This window comes from Cannabis sativa, chromosome X (genome assembly GCF_029168945.1).
Source record: "Cannabis sativa cultivar Pink pepper isolate KNU-18-1 chromosome X, ASM2916894v1, whole genome shotgun sequence".
Lineage (NCBI taxonomy): Eukaryota > Viridiplantae > Streptophyta > Magnoliopsida > Rosales > Cannabaceae > Cannabis > Cannabis sativa.
Window position 1 is genome coordinate 4,430,025 of NC_083610.1, and position 19,176 is coordinate 4,449,200.

A 19,176-nucleotide genomic window follows, 5' to 3' on the forward strand; every position below is an offset into this window, starting at 1 on the left:
CAGATTTTATTTTGTCATTTAATAAAACAAAGAGTCTAATTAATAACTTTTGTAAAATAAAGTCTAAAACAATATTTATTCTTTATTTTTTATATATTTTATTTGTCATAATAAAAGATATGTCAATTGTCAAACACGAGTAGAGTTTTGTTCTTACTTTGAAAAGGAAAAAAATAATACATAAGAAAATTAGGTATAAAAGGAGAATAATTTCAATTATCAAAAGTTTTTTCTTTATTAATTTATTATTTCTTTGTTTTGGGGGAGTTTTATTTTGTAATCTATTTGATTATTTTTATTTTGTATAAAATAAATATTTTTAATTTATCCCAATTTTTCTTTTAATTTTTTCTTGCTTCTCACATTTTAGAAAAATACATACATAAAATAAAATACATTTTAATATTCATACAAAATTAAAACAAAAATATATAAAATGTTATTAGACTAATAAATAAATGCAGTTTCTACATGACTAAGCTACCAAAACATCGTTAATTTGTACTAAGCCCTAAATCACTCGAATTTATTTTTTGAATACTCTTTCTCCAAAAGAGTTAGGCAATCGCTTAAAAATTAGTTTGGAGGAGTAATTTGAGATAGTGTCTGCAACATTTGCTAGAGGAGTTTATTGTTTATGGTACAATAAGAACCTTTGTTATTTTGAGAAACAATGTTCTATAATTGATTGTGTAGAGAAGATAATTCAGAGATGTATTAAAGGGAGATTATCTTTGATTACCACCAAGAAGGCCTCTCCTAAAGAGAGGATAGTTATTGAGCTTGTTGAGCTTTTGTAATGTGGTTGTAAGTTTTGAGAGAGTCTAATTAACTTGTGCTAATTTTGAAGTTAATTTGTAATAGTTTCGATTAATTAATTTACTTTCACCATAAAAATAAGATTAAATACTATTAGATTTGTGTTTTACAAAAATTACAGATTGAACTCTCTGTTTTGTTAAATAATAAAATAAACTTTATATTTTCTAAAATAGTAAAAATAGGATCTTGAGCTTAATTTTTGATTTTTTTTTTTAATATAACCAATTTAAAGACAATTTCTAACACGAACAAATACAAAAAATATAAACAGTTTTGTCATAACACATTTAGATCGGATAATAATTAAATTTTATTTTGACAAAAAATAAATTTAGGGTCTTATTTGTACTATTTTGAAAAATACAGGGTCAACTTTGTCATTTATTAAAACAGATGGTCCAATTGTAACTTTTGTAAAATGCATGATCCAAAATAGTATTGACCCTAAAAGTAAAAAAAATATACATTATCTGCTAAAAAAATATATAAATTATTAATAAAATCATTGTAATCAACACAAAAGAATAAAACAACGCCAAAAATAAAAATTATTATAAAATATTAATTTAATGTTTTTTTTTTTTGTAATTCAAAACGACATGTCGTACATGGTTTTTCTACATGAAAACTCTGTCGTTTTCTGTATAAAGAAACAACGTGTCGTTTAATCAGAGTCGTGTTCTTCACCATAATATATTGATCAAAGCTGCTTGACCATACCACCACGTGGCTACACAGGAGTGGAGGAGTGGGGTTTACCGTAAGCTTACAAGGAACGTAACACACCCAATCATGTTCTCCCTAACCTTTCTTCCCCAAACGGGTCGGTGAAGGAGGTGACCCCCTTCACAAGAAAAAATCTCACAAAGATCCCAATTCCATTACCAGATATATATATATATATACACGTATATAGAATCAAATTACAAAGAAAATCAAAAATGGAGAGTGATGAAAATGGTCTGAAACAACAATTGGAGGAATTACAAAGAGATCTATCAAAGAAGCAAAAATTCGAGGAAGCAATATCAACCCTAAAATCTCTTCTTCATCATCGTTACGCCTCTTCTTCTCCTTCTATTCAAAAATTGGTACTTTTTTATTCTCTGATTCTTTACATGTTTTTAATTTAGTGGGTTTTTGATAAAGATTTGAATTTTAGGTTTTTTTTTTTTTTTTTTTTTTTTTTTGTAGTTCTATTCTGTTATATGCCGAGTTGCGACGGTGTTAAAGACGAGGTACACCTCGCCGGGGTTTTGGGCTGCCGGAATGGATTTGTTTGAACAAGCCCAAAGCTTGGTTTCAGATTCTTCTCAGAAGACCCATTTGGGGGCTTGTATTTCTCAGGCTAAGGAGGTTTTGAATCAGGAAGATAATCCTTCTCATTCATCCCAATCAACCAGTTCACGAGGTAATTTTTCGATTTGGGGTAATGATTTGAAATGGGGTTTGTTCATGTTTGAATCTTTAGTTGAAAATTTTGATCAATTTCAGGTTACTTGTTTGAGGGTCATCTAACGGTTGATAGAGAGCCTCCTCAGCCTCAATGGCTTGTTCAAGCCAATCTTCTGAATGCTGCAGCTTCACTCTTGCCAGCTGAATCTTCTTCTTCTTCCCAATCAATAGCAGCTGCACTTGAAGATGAGAACCCTTCTGATCCTGCAGCAGCTAGCTTAATTCAATCTCTTATGGAAAATTTAGATGATTTTCTACTACCGGTATTGCTCTAGATTCTATCTTAGTATGTAGCTTTTGAAGTATTATATATGTAGAGTTCTTATGAAGTGAAATTTGTGTAGATAATGGAGGATGATAGAGCAGCCCCTAGAGTACCACCAGCTAGTAAAGAAGTAGTGGCTAAGCTTCCAATAATCAATATTACAAAAGAGGTATTGGAGAAGCTTGATAAAGAGGCTGAGTGTGCTATTTGCAAAGAGAATTTGGTTATGAATGATAAGATGCAAGAGTTGCCTTGCAATCACACTTTCCACCCTCCTTGCCTAAAGCCCTGGCTGGTAATGCCTTAAACTTTTGATTTTGATGTTACTATTGTTTCTTAGTTTGTATGTTTTTCTTTTCTTTGGAAACTGATGATTTTGGATAGAATTGGAATCAACTTTTTGATTTGATATTACTAAAGTTTCATTAGTTGATATTTTTGTCTCCTTGTTTTCTTGCTTGAGAATTTACATTTCATGGATTGGTTTGGTTGATAAATGGATATGCAGGCACAGACAAACTTGACACACACTTATGTATCAAGTAATTTTAACTAATCATATTTATTTAAGACGGGTTTTACACGTAAGTGTGTGATTTATTTTTATGTATACATATCATTACTCATGGTTGAATAGATGAGCACAAGTTCTTCTAAGGCATGTCTATACTAGTTGAAATTTAAGAATCATGCATATAAATGCCATCAACTTTGGATTTGATGTTACTATAGTTCCATTCTTGACATGTTTTTAATCCGAGAAAGGTAGCTCAAATGGTTGGACATGTGGTTTGCTCCCACAAGTTCTGAGGTTCGAGTCTGTCTTGGTTACCTACATAGGATGAACACAATTCTTATCCAATATGTCGACCCAAGTTGAGAATTGATAATCATTCATAATTTCATAAAAGTGTAATGGATTTTGAGTTGGTGTTACTATAGTTCCATAGTTTATGTTATTGTTCTCTTGTGTTCTTGCTTGAGAATTTTCATTTTATTGATTGGTTTTTTATTGATAAATGGATGATAGGATGAGCACAATTCATGTCCGATATGTCGACACGAGTTGAGAACCGATGATCATGCATACGAGAGTTGGAAGGAGAGAGAAAAGGAGGCTGAAGAAGAGAGGAAAGGTGCTGCCAATGCTCTTCATGGGGGTGAATACATGTATGTTTAGAGCAACATTTGCTCATCTGTGTTAATCATTATTTGTTATTACAAATTAACAGTTGTGCAACTTTTTAATCTTCTTAACTTTTCATATAAAATATATATTCTGAGCACATAACATATTCTGGTTCTGAGTTCTATTGATATTGCAAGATGAGACCATGAATTTAAATGTGTTTGCTGTATTTATAAGGTCAATGTTCTTTCGGCTCGAACTATATTTGATAGGTTTAGTTTCAACATTGGTCATTGAATTTTACTCAGTTCCAACATTTTAGCATTTTGGTTTCAAATATAATAAGGTTGGGTTTGAGTTTCTCTTTGTTGTATAGTTTTTTTTTTTTTTTTTTTTTTTTTTTTTTTTTTTAACTTTTTTATCTTCAAATGTTATGGAGTGTAGGGTTATTAAGAAAGAGAAATGCTATGATGACAAGCACTCTTGTGAGGTGTAATATCACTATTAGTGCAATTCAATATCAGGTTTCATTTGTTTTACTTTAATAAGAAAATCGTCAAACAATTATAAAGCGACACTTCATTGTGATTCTAGGTACTATGGGTGTCTCATAGCAATGCTCATTAAGAAAATAATCCTAATCCAAACCAATTTACAATTTAAATATTATTTGTGCAAATTGGATGTACATTTGTAGTGTATTTACTTACAAGTAATCAGAATGACAAAGAATCGAATTGATCATGAATCAGTTTCAGAATAAATTGTTTATTTTTTATTTATGTATTAATATTGCTTTCGAATCTGAATCGATTATTTATTTTAAGTTACAAAATAAATTTTTAAGTTTTATTTGGATTAGTTTTTTAAGTTTTATTAGGATTTCTTTTGATGTTATTTATAAAAATATATATAATTAAAAATGAGTAAAATTTAATTTAAAAAATTTTAGAAGGAATAGAGTGGCCTTATTTGGAATGGGGTTGTGTCGTAATCTATGTTGTCTTGGACTCCCTTCTTCTAGGGCTGCACACGGGTCAGATTTTTGGGTTTTCGGATGGTCGGGTTCGGGCTTTTGGATTTCGGGTATTTAAAATGTGTAACTGAACCCAATTTTCGGGTGGTTGGGTTTAGCAAGTTTTGGGTCAGGTTTGTCGGGTATGTTGTGGTCGGGTTCGGTTTTTATTGATCTTAGTCCGAATGAATTATTTTTGGCCCCAAATAAAATTTTGTTTTTAAAAATACCATAGACTTTAGTGTTAAAAATTAATGTACTATTAAAACGTGATGGGTATATATATCAATGTACTGTTAGTGTTACACTATATATACTGTTTGACTTTGAGAGCAATAAAACAAGTGGATAGTGTTCCTAGGCATATAGAGATATAACTTAAGTTCAAAAAATGAGAAAAAATAATGCAAATAAAAAATTTAAGATTCATACCATGTAAAAGCTATAGTGGCAGCAGTGGGCGACTGGGCAATGAGCATGGCGGAGCTTTCTTGGAGGAGGAGGAGTCGACGCTTGGGAGAATTTGGAGGTTAGGGAGAGCCTCGCCGTCACCGGACTGAGCCAATTGCTGGAGAAGAAGAAGGAGATAAGAATCTGAGATGGTGGACTTGCGGTGGTGGGAGATGAGTGAAGCAGAGGTGGTGAGTTGTAAAGAATATTATTCATTTTAAGTTTGTCAGTAGTATTATTATATTATATTTAATAGTTAATAACTTAATACTGTTTTTAAAGGTAATAAAAATATATATATACTTTTAGTTATGTGGGTTTCGGATTATAACCCGATGAATATTGTGTGTGTTTTTAAAATCCAAACCCGATACTCATGTGGCCTATTTTTGGGTTGGACCCGACCCGAATTTACGGGTTTTTAATTTTTCGTCTTTTTTGGTAGTGGGTGGGCGGGTTCTCGGGTTTAAATGTTCAGCCCTACCTTCTTCTTTGTAGTTGTTTTTTTTTTTACAAAAAAAAAAAAAAAAACAAACAAAAAGAAGGAATGGAATTACTAATCCCATTTCTCAATTCCAAATGAGTTTGAGACTCACATAATTATTCTTATTTTTTAAAGTAATAAATTTCATTCTTCATTTTCATTCCTTAATCCCATAAATAAATATGCCATTATAGTAAAAATAAACAATCCAATATTCTATTTACACCAACGCTCTAACTTAGATCCCTACTTGCATTCTAACTTAGATCACATTGTGATGATACAATTTCGATAAATATTGATAAATAATTATCTACAAACAAATAAAGTTTCTTTTTCTAATTCATTTGTATATTTTAACTTAACAAATTTGAACAAAATTAATCATGAAAACTTCAAATTTCTTTGTTGATTAGGATTAAATTCATGATAGTGTTGAACTTGTAAAAAAGTTCTCTATCATAATTCATACAATCCCATTATTAGTTATTTTTATGATTATAGAAAAGTTATTTTAATCTAGACTGTAACGTAACACTTTATAAAGATTTTACTATATATATATTTCTTGTAATTAATAAGTGAATACGCATGTTAGTAGAGATAAGATATGCTTATTTACTTTGAAGGCCTAAATAGAAAAAAAGTTATGATATGAAATTAGAATTAAAAAAATATAATTTTGTCCCACATAGAGTAAAAGATAATTTTTTATTTTATTCTCATTTATAAATAATTGGAGCTCCATTGAATAAATCATAAATCTACATTTAAGATACTAAGTTTTCACAAAATATAATATATTAGTAGAAGAAATAATTATTCATATCCCATAATATTATTTATTATAAATTAATAATATATAATAATTTAGGTACAATTTAGGTGTTGATAATTGTGAAATTCATATTTTTTTCTAAAAAAATTAACACTTAAAATAATTAACTTGCATTTGATATTATAAATACAAATCTAATTTGTTCAAAAAAAAAAAAAATTATAATTCAACTTTACCAAACATTATTAAAATAAATTATAAATTATTATTATTTTAGTGTTAATATTAGATATTTAAAGTTAATACATGTAAATTATATTATTTTTTTTATATAGACGTGATCAATAAATGAAGATTTATTATTTGAATATAGCAAAACCATAATTCACTTCTTAAAATGTTTATTAAATTAAAATATATAAAATTCAATATCAAATTACACTAACAGTAATAACATTTTTTTTTTGAGTGTGGGTAATAACATGTCTCTCTAGAAATGCAAGTAAGTGTTACAAAGTTAAAATATAGCTCGCTTAATTAATAAAAAACTCTAATGGTATGCCAAGATAATATAAACTTCACACAATATTTACTATAATACAAAATTTAACCATAAATATACTACTTTTTTTTTTTTAAAAAAAAAAACATAAATAAACTACTTTATTTATTTATTTTTATGCACTTTCATTATTTTCTTTAGTATATTTAATTATAGCATTAAATTATACCATTTATATTCTTTTTTTATTTTTTAACATTTTAATCATAAAGCTATTATTTTTGATATTTTAAAAAAAATATTAATCAAACATTAAGTTTTGCATCAATAATTACATGCATTGGAGCACAATGCTAAATATAAATACAACTATATATTACAAAGTAATAATTTGTGCTGAATATATAACACAATTTTTACTTCTTTCATTGGGATTTTTTTTTATATATATTGTTAGAAAATTGTTGTGCTCCAATAGAAATATCAAACGAACAAGATTACAACTCAATGACAAATAATACAAAGGACAAAAATATAGATTAAATAATGTTACACATGAATCACAATATATATATATATATAAAAGAGATGTGAGAGTAATCTTAACACCACATACACCACAAGTGTATAATAGGGGAATCACAAAACTTGAACAAGGTCTTACACCTTTGTCCAAAAGCTTATTTCCCCATACCACAAGCACTTAGGGAAAAAAAAAAGAATGGAAATAGCTTTTTGAATTTATCAAGCCTATAGTGTTTCTAGCAATGTCTTTTGATAAAAACTTCTTCACCCAAAGTGAACCCAAGACCTCTATTTATAGTGTTTTGAGGATCACATTTGAAAATCAAATCCTTTCATCACATGGTTGTTACCAACACTTTAATTTGTGTTTAATAGGATAAAAACGTTGGACAAGAGAGCTGGAAACATGCTCAATTAATTTATATACGTTTATGAACGTTTTCAAAAATCTGGTTCCAGATGTTCGAAAACAACCATAAAACAACATAAAAACAACTATTAAACAACTGTTCCCAGATAACTCAAAATGTAACTCCTCTCCAAGTTAAATCTTTTCCCAACGTCCCAATACCCATTTAAATGATATAATTGAGTATTGTAACAGTTTCTAACAGCTAGAAACTTATCCCATTAATTCCATAACTCCCATATGTAACAACTCACATAATTACATATTTATCAATTGTGATCCTTAAGTTACAATCTATTTTTAGATTTGTAACTCATCATATGTTACAATTTTATGTGTATTATTATACTATATATGATATAATATAACCTACAACACATAATATATATTAATCTCCTATTAATATATAATTTGTCACATTTAAATATTTTAATCTATATTATATTATATCAAATAATATAACATTCACCCACTAGATTAAAATTTGTGACACACCGTTGTAACATTATTTAATCAATCAAATATTACATATATCCCCCACTTTGATTGAATAAATCAAACACTTTTATAGAGATCTTGCTTAGATGCATAAAGTAAAATGTCTTTTGATTTGAATTTTACCTTAGTGTAGTTACCGCAAAGTTTGTTGAAATCTTGGTTGCCGAAGCATTGAACCACTATTTCTTTAATACAAACTGGTGATAACACACACATCTTTGCTAGAGTTCACTAGAGACCTCATTATATCTCGCTTGTGCACCATTAATGGCCATGTGCAACATCCATTTCATGAACTCTCTAGAGAATAACTCCCAATTCTCATAAGAGGCGTGTTGGGTTTTATGCCCTAAATAAAACTCATTTCAATATAATCAGATTTACTTATTAATATAGATCAGAAATAACATTTAATGTTGCATGGTTCACATGATTTATTTCATGATTATATGTACATAATGTATAAATTCATCTGAAACCCTTTTCACATACTTGATCCTGTTTATTGTGCCGTCAACACATTGGAAAGTAAACATGACTATGTGAATAAAGTTTCCTAGATTTATCGAGACTGTGGTTTTACGATATGATAATCTACAACAAGAGTTTACTTGTATTTGGAGAAATACTATGTTCTTTCCAGAACATTGGTTAAAGTAAAGCTCAGGTTGGATGCATGGAGTATGCATCGGAAGGGACCGATATTGAACTTTGACTTAGATTTATTAAACTTACCGTAATATCTATTCAAGTCAATATCGCCTAGTTGATCCTAGATCAAATGATCTTAATCCTGATATGATTAGGCTCAATCTTGAAAGGCTATTCGTGTTCTTTGATTTGTTAGTTAAGCCTACTTTTAGGTCAGGGTGATACGTACATTTTGGGAACACGGTAGTGCAATTGAGTGGGAGCGCTATCATAAACATGGAATCTATAGCTTCTATCTGGCGAATAGTAAGCAAAGGATGATCTCCTTCGAGCTTGACCAAACGAACATAAATGGTAGAGTACTCATTTCACATAAGCTGAAATATCATTTATACGGGGTCAAGTGTTTTAAGGAATAAATACATTGTAGGGTGTAACGGTAATTTAATCCCTTTACAGTGTAGATCATTCATATAGAGGATCATTGATCACATTAGGATTATAACAATGGATAACTAATGATGTGTCTATATGGTGGAACATATAGAGCATTCTATATACTGAGAGTGCAATTCTAAGTTCTATGCGTGGATTCAACGAAGAATTAATAAGTTAGTGAATTTTAGTGCTAAATTCTTGATCTACTTATTGGAAGCTCGGTTATATAGACCCATGGTCCCCCCACTAGTTGAGATAATATTGCTTGTAAGACTCATGTAATTGGTTTTGATTAATCAATTATAATTCTCAAATTAGACTATGTCTATTTGTGAAATTTTCACTAAGTAAGGGCGAAATTGTAAAGAAAGAGTTTATAGGGGCATATTTGTTAATTATGATACTTTGTATGGTTCAATTAATAAATATGATAAATGACAATATTATTTAATAATTATTTATAGTTATTAAATAGTTAGAATTGGTATTTAAATGGTTGAATTAGAAAATTGGCGTTTTTGAGAAAATCAGATGCAGAAAATGTAAAACTGCAAAATTGCAAAAAGTGAGGCCCAAATCCACTAGTATAGGGCCTGCCACTTTTGTAGGAAATTTAAACTGATTTTTTCATTATTTTAATGCCATATAATTCAAATCTAACCCTAGTGGAATGCTATAAATAGATAGTGAAGGCTTCAGGAAAATTACACTTTTCTTCAGACTTTCTGAATCAGAAAAAACTGAGCCTTCTCTCTAACTATCTTTAGCTGACCACTCTCTCTCTTCTTCCTTAGAATTTCGAAATCCTTAGTGATTAGAGTAGTGCCCACACACATCAAGTGATACCTCAATCATAGTGAGGAAGATCGTGAAGAAAGACATTCAGCAAAGGAGTTTCAGCATCAAAGATTCAGAGAAAGAGATCCGTGTTCGTATATTGATAATGCTCTGCTACAGAAAGGAATCAAGGGCTAGATATCTGAACGGAAGGAGTCATTATATTCCGCTGCACCCAATGTAAGGTTTCTTAAACTTTATATGTGTTTAATTTATCGTTTTAGAAAGTTCATATTTAGGATGTTAATAAACATACTTGTGAGTAGATCTAAGATCCTGGTAAAATAATTCCAACAAGGCGGCACCACCTCTTGTCCATATAGGTGGAAATTAGTGTCTCACACTTCTCTTTAGACACATCATTCCATTAAAAAAACCTTTCGGTTTTAACCCTCTAAATTTTACCATTAGTACTCTTTCATAGATGGGACAAGTTGAGTACTACTTTTTCACTCTATTGACTTGTTATTACCTATTGAACTTAAGACTAGATTTTCACTAGTGTTAAGATAGGTTATCATCAATGAGTAAAACTCTAAGGGAGTTTAGTTCCCATCCCTCGAAATTTCATGATTTAATCTTGTACAGAGATTAAGCGATTTGTTATAACCACACACTTTTCGATTCCAAGCGAATCTTGCTAGCTAAAATTAGTGTCCATTATTACATGGTCACTTTTCTCCTTAAGTATACTTAAGCTTTGAAAATTTAATCATTGAAGATTAATTTTCACACTTACTTAATTTCTCACATATTTTGATACCAAGCATATCAAAATTTATACACTAACTTTAGACACCAAACATGTCTAAGTTATACTCAAGTCTTAGGCACCAAGCATGCCTAAATTTCACATATCATCCATTCTTTTACCAAATTATTTGTTAAATATTGGATATCACCCCCACATTTTCTCACATTTCACTATCAAGATAATATCTTGATTTTAAAATATAGAAAATCTCTTTGTCTCTATAATTTCTCTTTAATTTCCTTCTTGAAATTATTTTCACTAAAATTTTGACACCAAAATATGTCAAAACTTTCGCATATGCACATAGCCAAAATTGATTTAGAATTTGAATTCCAAATCAAATAACTAATCAACAATGTCTCATCACATTTTAATTAAGTTTGTGGCTTACCCCCACATTTCCACCATAAAGTGTATATAAAATATCATTTTTTGTGTATTTTCCTCTTAAAATGACTCTTTAAGGTCACTTTGAAAAATATCATTTGACATTTTTAGTTTTCTCAACAAAACTAAAATATCAAACTCACATCACCATTTAAAAAATAATATGATTATTTTTACCCATAATTTTAAGGTTATCTCCTCATTGAGATTAGCCCAAAATTATACCAAAGCTGACAAAATTCTCATCAATTTTGTTCACTACTTTGATTTTCTAAGATTCAAAGTTGCTTCTCCAATTTTGTTATCTTTTCACAATTTTTGAATCCACAATGATTCACTTTGATTTGAGTCTAAAATTGCTCTTCCAATTATGACTCATTTTATAAGTTTAGATCCACTTTGATCTATTTCTTCTTGCTATGACAAGACAAATCTCATAAGTGTAACTCTCATATATAGTTCACTTTCTCATCTCATAAAATGAGATAAAAACCACTAATGGAAAAATAATTCCAAAACTCTTTATTCTCAAAAAATGATGAACACAACTTTTCATCATCATCACTATTATTATTATCATATAAACTAAATATGATTAGTTATACATATATTATTATATACCAATAATATATATAACTCTCATGCATAGAATTATATATGTTACTATCATCTCATAGATAACATACACATAATATTAATATACATCACAACTATATCTGATACATATCTCGCATATATAACATATACTCATCATAATATATATCATCTCCACATAATATATATTATATATGTATCACATACATAAATATTCTCATCATAAATATATATTATCATATGCTCAATATATATAATATATATATATATAATTCATATACATGTTATATATTATGCATATCTCACATATACATATTAACATGTAACATATTCAAATGTCATATTATATATCACTCTATTGATATATACACACAACATATATAACTCATATATATATACATATATTTCAATATAGAAAAATATGTGAATATAAATTTTACTATTATAAAAATAGTAAATCACAAAATATCACAATTCTTACCTTTGTATTACCACATGTTGATTTCTTACATTCCATTGAAGCTAGGTAGGAAAGGATAAGCTTTTGACTGTTGGAAAATTGTTGTGCTCCAATAGAAATATCAAACCAACAAGAGTACAACTCAATGATAAATAATACAAAGGACAAAAATATAGATTAAATAATGTTACACATGAATCACAATATATATATTATATATAAAAGAGATATGAGAGTAATCTTAACACCACATACACCACAAGTGTATATATAATAGGGGAATCACAAAACTTAAACAAGATCTTACACATTTGTCCAAAAGCTTATTTTCTCCTACCACAAGCACTTAGAGAAAAGAAAAGAATGAAAATAGCTTTTTGAATTTATCAAGCCTATAGTGTTTCTAGCAATGTTCTCTTTTGATAGAAACTTCTTCACCCAAAGTGAACCTAAGACTTCTATTTATAGTGTTTTGAGGATCACATTTGAAAATCAAATCCTTTCATCACATGGCTGTTACCAACACTTTAATTTGTGTTTAATGGGATAAAAACGAAGTTTTCAAAAATCTGGTTCCAGATGTTCGAAAATAACTATAAAACAACATAAAAACAACTATTAAACAACTGTTCCCAGAGAACTCAAAATGTAACTCCTCTCCAAGTTAAATCTTTTCCCAACGTCCCAATACCCATTTAAATGATATACTTGAGTATTGTAACAGTATCTAACAACTAGAAACTTATCCCATTAATTCCATAACTCCCATATGTAACAACTCACATAATTACATATTTGTCAATTGTGATCCTTAAGTTACAATCTATTTTCAGATTTGTAACTCATCATATGTTACAATTTTATGTGTATTATTATACTATATATGATATAATATAACCTACAACACATAATATATATTAATCTCTTATTAATATATAATTTGTCACATTTAAATATTTTAATCTATATTATATTATATCAAATAATATAACATATATAAATATATTTTTGAGTTACATAAGTTAGATTTGATCATAGGACCCCATACTATTATCACCTTAGTCTGAAGTTATCACTTAACACTAGTGTTGCTTTGCCAGCACTAATATTAGCAATTTTCTTACTTTCAGGGGTTGTTTGGTATGATATAATGTTTTTATATGAATAATAATCTTTTACATTATCATGTTTGGTGTAAGGTTTTTCCTATTTTAAGTATGGGAAAATTATTACTTTAGAAATAAGATTACCTTCTGTTGGGATAATCTTAAATACTTTCAAAATTTTGAATTTTAAATATTTCCGTAATCTTAATACCATAACTTAATATATTAATATTTTTTTATTTAACTTTTTACAACAATTTATTAGATTCTTATGTTCAGTCAAACAATATAATTCAATTAACAGTAGTCTAACTAGATATTTTCATGCATAACCAAACACTGTTATAAGTTTATTAACAAATATATTCTCTGCATTATTATTCCAATTAATCTAATAATTTTAATTATCGTAACATCCTTGCTTAAGCGTCCATTGGTCCTTCCTCCACAGACTAATTACTCAGGTGAAACACGCTTAATTTTGAAGTTCTTTCATGATGGACTACCGAAAAGAAGATTCATCTTATTGATATATGTAGTACCAATCAATTCATTTAAACTCTCTTCAACTGTGTAGTATCATACCTACAGAGTCTCAGAATCATCACACTTATTCCTAGACGATGTGGGATTACACAACTCCCAATCTTTCCTCTTACGGATTACCGGACCACTAACTATCACAACCACATACCAAACACCCCTAGTATATTTTTTTCTCTTACAAACGACATGTAGTTATAAATGGACATAAAACGACAAGTCGTTAATTGTATTATTTTTCTGAGCTCAGGAGTCGGACACTACCAATGATTAGTTTGGGATTTGAAATCGTGGCTCAACGACCAACCTACATTAAAAAGACTCAAACTTTACAAACTTTCTTAAACCAAATGTCACATTAAACTTCACAAATAAATAAATAAAAACTCATTCCTTGTTTCATTATGGGTATGGAGCTTCTGGCAACTACCAATATTACTACTTCATCTTCTTCCTTGTTCACCACCAAATTCAGTTACTTACCTTCTCTGAACAAAACCAAAACCAATCACTTTTTTCTATCCCATTTCCATGGCAAAACCAAGCTCCAATTTCGTGGGATTAGAGCCATGGTCAGAGCTAATAACAAAAACACCAACAACACCATAAAAATCAGCAATAATCTAAATTTCACTCAAATAGATTCTTGCCTTGTAATACCTCCCCCTATTGGAGTGAAGCCCAGGGCAATCATCAAATTCTTGGGAGGAGCCTTTTTGGGAGCTGTTCCTGAACTTACATACAGGTAGGAAAATACCCTTTTGTTTAATACATGATAAAGCTTCAATCTATACTGATTATGGTTTTGATTAATTGAGTTTCCACGATTATAGGAAAATACCCTTTTGTTTAATACATGTTAAAGTTTCAAACTTTACTGATTTTGGTTTTGATTAATTGAGTCTCCATAATTATAGGAAAATACCCTTTTCTTTATAGATGTTAAAGTTTCAAACTTTACTGATTTTAGTTTGAGTAATTGAGTTTTTACATGACTTTGCCTTTGTTTTCCTATCTGGTTTTTCATTTTGGGGTTCAGCTATGTCATTGAGCTATTGGCTAAGGAAGGGTATGTTATTATATCAGTACCATACAATGTGACTTTTGACCATGCTGATGCTGCTAAACAAGTTTATGAGAGATTCAACACCTGTTTGGATTCCATCTTGGCAACTGGGCTTCCTAATTCAAATCTAACTCCTGCCCAAATTTCTGATCTTCCTCTTTTCTCAGTTGGCCATAGGTAAAGTCAGGTGAAAAAAGTTTGAGGTTCTTTTGAGTTAGTTTTTTTGACGTGTCAAATTTAGTCACCATTTTCTGTTGTTTTTTCCTTTGTAGTAATGGTGCATTGCTTCAAGTACTCACAGGAAGCTATTTTGATGAAAAGATTCCAAAGGTTGGTTGGTTGGTTTTCTTATTCATAATCTTCTTCTTTTGACATTTACTCTGAGTTTCACTTGAGTGGTTTTATGTCTTGTTGTGATTAAGGCCAATGCCATTATTTCATACAACAACAAATCAGCCACTGAGGCAGTACCTTACTTTGAGCAGGTTAGTAGTTTTGCTTTTCTTATTATGGTTTTTGTCTATGTAAGTCAAAGATGTTTTTCTGTCAAGAAGATAGATATGTGAGATTTTATCATGTTAATGTTCTTCAACCAAATAGAAAACACTTGTCATCTTCCACTAGCTATGAAAATGAGCATTGCTATTAGATACAAGTGAGGTGTTAGGCAGTACTGGTGTCTTTTAGCATTTCTCGCTATCCACCCACTTGTTTTTTTTTTCTTTGTTGGCCTCACCCAATTGTTTTAGTACAATAAGAAAGGTTTTGGTCATGACCAAGATTGACAAAGCAATGATAGATTGTTAGAAAATTTCATTAAAGACTTGAAAAAGATACAACAGAGAAAATTGCTGTATTTAGTCCCTTTTGATTCTGAATCTAATTTCTAGTTTTACTGCAGTTGGGTCCTCTAGTTAGACAGATGATGCCGGTTGTAGAATCATCTCCAGTTTATTCAATGGCTAGAAATGCCTCAGGTATTAATTTATGAAAATTCTATACTTCTGCAAAGTTTGTTATACAATACCATTCTCATTTACTATACATGTAATTTAGGGGATGCATGGAAGGTGTTGCTTGATGCAGCTGGAACTATGATATCAGATAATGATCAGCAAACTTTAAACTCTGTCACTAAGTTTGTTGACCAATTACCGTCTGTGTTTGGTGAGGTACATTTTTAGAAAAATCTAATGGAATAATGGTAACTTGTGTTTGAATCAAACTATGATTAGTTACCTTTTATCACTTCCAAGAATTTCAAATGTATTTTGGTAGGTGACTCAAGGGATATCAGAGTTCAAGCCTTCACCCTCAGAAAATCGCTCCCGATTCAAGAACTCGTACAATGTCAAGCACACCCTACTTGTAAGTACGCGATTTTGCTACCCCTCTAAACTCTTTTTCTTTTTTACCAAATTGAGTTCGACCCTAGGCATAGGCAGGTCAAACCTGCTTAGCATGAGTTACTCCAATCATTATCACATTCCACAATAGACGAGATAGCTACTATAGATTCGATTCAAGATTGATCTGTAACACGGCTAAGTTTGTCGTATAGGTAAAGTTCAATTTCGATACAATAGACGAGACAGATCTTCTCGAAGAGACATTAAAACCTAGAGTAGAGTCCATTGGTGGGACACTAGAAAAAGTTGAGCTAAATGGTAACCATATCACACCATGCATACAGGTAATAAGTCACCACTACATAATTCACTTTTGAAAAATATCATAGTTTGAATGAACACTTTCATCTAATACTAAAAAATGTTTTTAAATTTGACATTTTCAGGAGCCAAAGTGGGAAGTTGGTAACTTGTACACTCCAGCAGATGCATTAGCTCAAGGGCTTAAAACCCTTTCTTTGAATGACTCTAGAGTTCTCGTAAGAACCATTAGCGATTGGTTCAGAAAAATCAAAGGTTGAAGAGCCTTCGATTTAAACCCTGCAATATGTCATCCCGACCATGAGCAGCCTCCCAACGTGGCTCGGGAGACTGTTTCATTCGGGATGGACAAATTTTTTTTCCTTAAGTTTTAATAGATACACACAATTAATATATAGGACTTGGAACTAAAACAAAAAGATTTGTATGTATACATTTACATAAATATATACACAAATATTGATTGTCAAATGTATGTTGTAACAATTGAGACTAGTTCAAGTGACCTTTTTTTCTTTAAAAAAAAAAGGTATAAATGAGAAGAGAGAAGCATTCGTTACTAACTTTTAGACTATAGAACACAAATTAGTTTCATTTATTTGTTTCAATACAATGATTTTTCTTATATTTATTTTGGTAGAATGATTATTTCATTTAAAAAAAAAAAAGAAATAATATTTTTCAATACAAAAATAAATAAACTATTTCTCTAATTTCTTCTTCTTTTTTTTTTTTTCAAATTATATTCTATTCTAACCTATTCTTATTCCTTAATCTTTTATTACCCCAAAACAAAAGGGAGTAAGTATAATTTTATAAACATATATACTACTGATCACTTTTTAATTTTATATCAAATTTCTTTTTATTTCTAAAATTGATAAAATTAGCATTAATTATCCTCTTTCCACAAAAAGGAAAGAAAGGAAAAAAAAAAATAATGACTCAAAGGGTATTGATTTATTTGTACTTTATTTTTTAAAAAAAATAAACCAAAACTTTATTAATTTTTAAATTCTGCTACCAAATAAGAAAGCATTATAATTAAGACATTCTCATACTGAAAACACAACTAGAATATAAATTAGAAGCTCTTACAAATGAATGAGCTACTAAATTTATTGAACATTTAACAAAAAAAATAGAAACATTTTTCTACTCAACAAGTAATGCTTTACACTCTTTAATAACTAAACTAAAAATAGAGATTATTTTAATAGGGTTTCGAATTGCTTGTACCACTACCAAGCAGTCAGTTTCCAATGCCACTTGTTGTCAACTTTTTTATTTGATCCAACTTAGGGATTCTCTTACAACAATTGCCTCTGTTAATTCGAACCGAAGAACCCTTTAGTAAAAACGAGTAACACTCTCTAGCCAAAAACTTTATTCATTTCTAGCCACTATACCAAAATCATAGCCTTGTGTACCTTCAAAAATTGATGCATCGACATTAATCTTAACACTGTTTGCATGAGGCGCACACTACCTCTCAACCCCATCACCAGTAATCAAGCGATATTGAATTGAATTTATTTTTAATAATAATAATAAAATTTTTTGAATAGTAATAATAATAAATATATTAATTTTCTTTTTGATGTAAGCAAAGCAAGAAAGACTACTTTATTTCTAAAAAGAAACAACAATTGTCTGTTGTGTTTGGTTGACCCTATTCTTCATTAATTGTCATTTTGGCCTACTCAATTTAACTTTGCTAAGAAAATTGACAAATGGTTGATTGATTATTCATTGTTAAAATTACAAATAATGGACCCAAAAACTTTCTAGTTTCTATGATAAGATCACAATTGAACAAGTAAATAAATTTTGGGTATGAACCAAAAGATTTTTAAAAGACTTTTTTCAGGTCCAATTTTGACACTACAATATACCACACCCTACTCTAGCTATGTTATGGCTATATATTAAAGATACCAAAGTCATATATAGGAAAAAAAAATGAAATTAAAACCTCTTTGGTGACATTATACAAGTGTGGCCCTGTCTTACATTATCTGTCCCCACAACACAACAAAATGAGTGTGTAGATATTTTTGATTGAGTAATGATATATGTACGAGCATTGTTATTAAATATCAGCAGTGTTTAATATTATGCGAATAATTTATTGGGCTCCATTCATTTATTTTGTTGGGTCTAAACTCTCACAGTTTTATTTTGGGCGCACTTATATTCTAGGAAAATCTTATCTATTTTTCTGATGTAGAACTTGGGTTGATATCCCAACATAGTTAGCGATATTCTATAAAATTATTACATTAAATTATTTGAGACACATATTTAATTACACTAATAGTGATATAATATGGGTGAA

At 29.5% G+C, this 19,176-nt stretch overlaps 2 protein-coding genes across 2 annotated transcripts; both read left to right on the top strand.

Moving 5' to 3' along the window:
- The first annotated feature begins 1,543 nt into the window (after positions 1-1,543).
- On the top strand, positions 1,544-3,887 carry LOC115707344 (E3 ubiquitin-protein ligase AIP2). The gene is made up of 5 exons (XM_030635276.2): positions 1,544-1,913; positions 2,017-2,233; positions 2,317-2,540; positions 2,622-2,837; positions 3,573-3,887. The coding sequence occupies exons 1-5, from the start codon at positions 1,764-1,766 to the stop codon at positions 3,720-3,722; spliced, it is 957 nt and encodes a 318-aa protein (XP_030491136.2). The 5' UTR covers positions 1,544-1,763; the 3' UTR covers positions 3,723-3,887.
- Positions 3,888-14,349: 10,462 nt separating this feature from the next.
- LOC115709527 (uncharacterized) lies at positions 14,350-17,401 on the top strand. Its single transcript, XM_030637651.2, has 9 exons — positions 14,350-14,847; positions 15,142-15,345; positions 15,441-15,498; positions 15,591-15,653; positions 16,070-16,145; positions 16,225-16,340; positions 16,447-16,536; positions 16,730-16,861; positions 16,964-17,401. Exons 1-9 carry the CDS (start codon positions 14,507-14,509, stop codon positions 17,096-17,098), a joined length of 1,215 nt encoding a protein of 404 aa, XP_030493511.2. The 5' UTR covers positions 14,350-14,506; the 3' UTR covers positions 17,099-17,401.
- Positions 17,402-19,176: the final 1,775 nt, after the last annotated feature.

Coding starts and splice junctions, on each gene's coding strand:
- LOC115707344 (XM_030635276.2), top strand. CDS start 1,764: ATGGAGAGTGATGAAAATGGTCTGAAACAACAATTGGAGGAATTACAA. Junction 1,914..2,016: donor CTCCTTCTATTCAAAAATTG/GTACTTTTTTAT, acceptor TTTTTTTTGTAG/TTCTATTCTGTTATATGCCG. Junction 2,234..2,316: donor CCAATCAACCAGTTCACGAG/GTAATTTTTCGA, acceptor GATCAATTTCAG/GTTACTTGTTTGAGGGTCAT.
- LOC115709527 (XM_030637651.2), top strand. CDS start 14,507: ATGGGTATGGAGCTTCTGGCAACTACCAATATTACTACTTCATCTTCT. Junction 16,146..16,224: donor AATGGCTAGAAATGCCTCAG/GTATTAATTTAT, acceptor CATGTAATTTAG/GGGATGCATGGAAGGTGTTG. Junction 16,341..16,446: donor TACCGTCTGTGTTTGGTGAG/GTACATTTTTAG, acceptor GTATTTTGGTAG/GTGACTCAAGGGATATCAGA.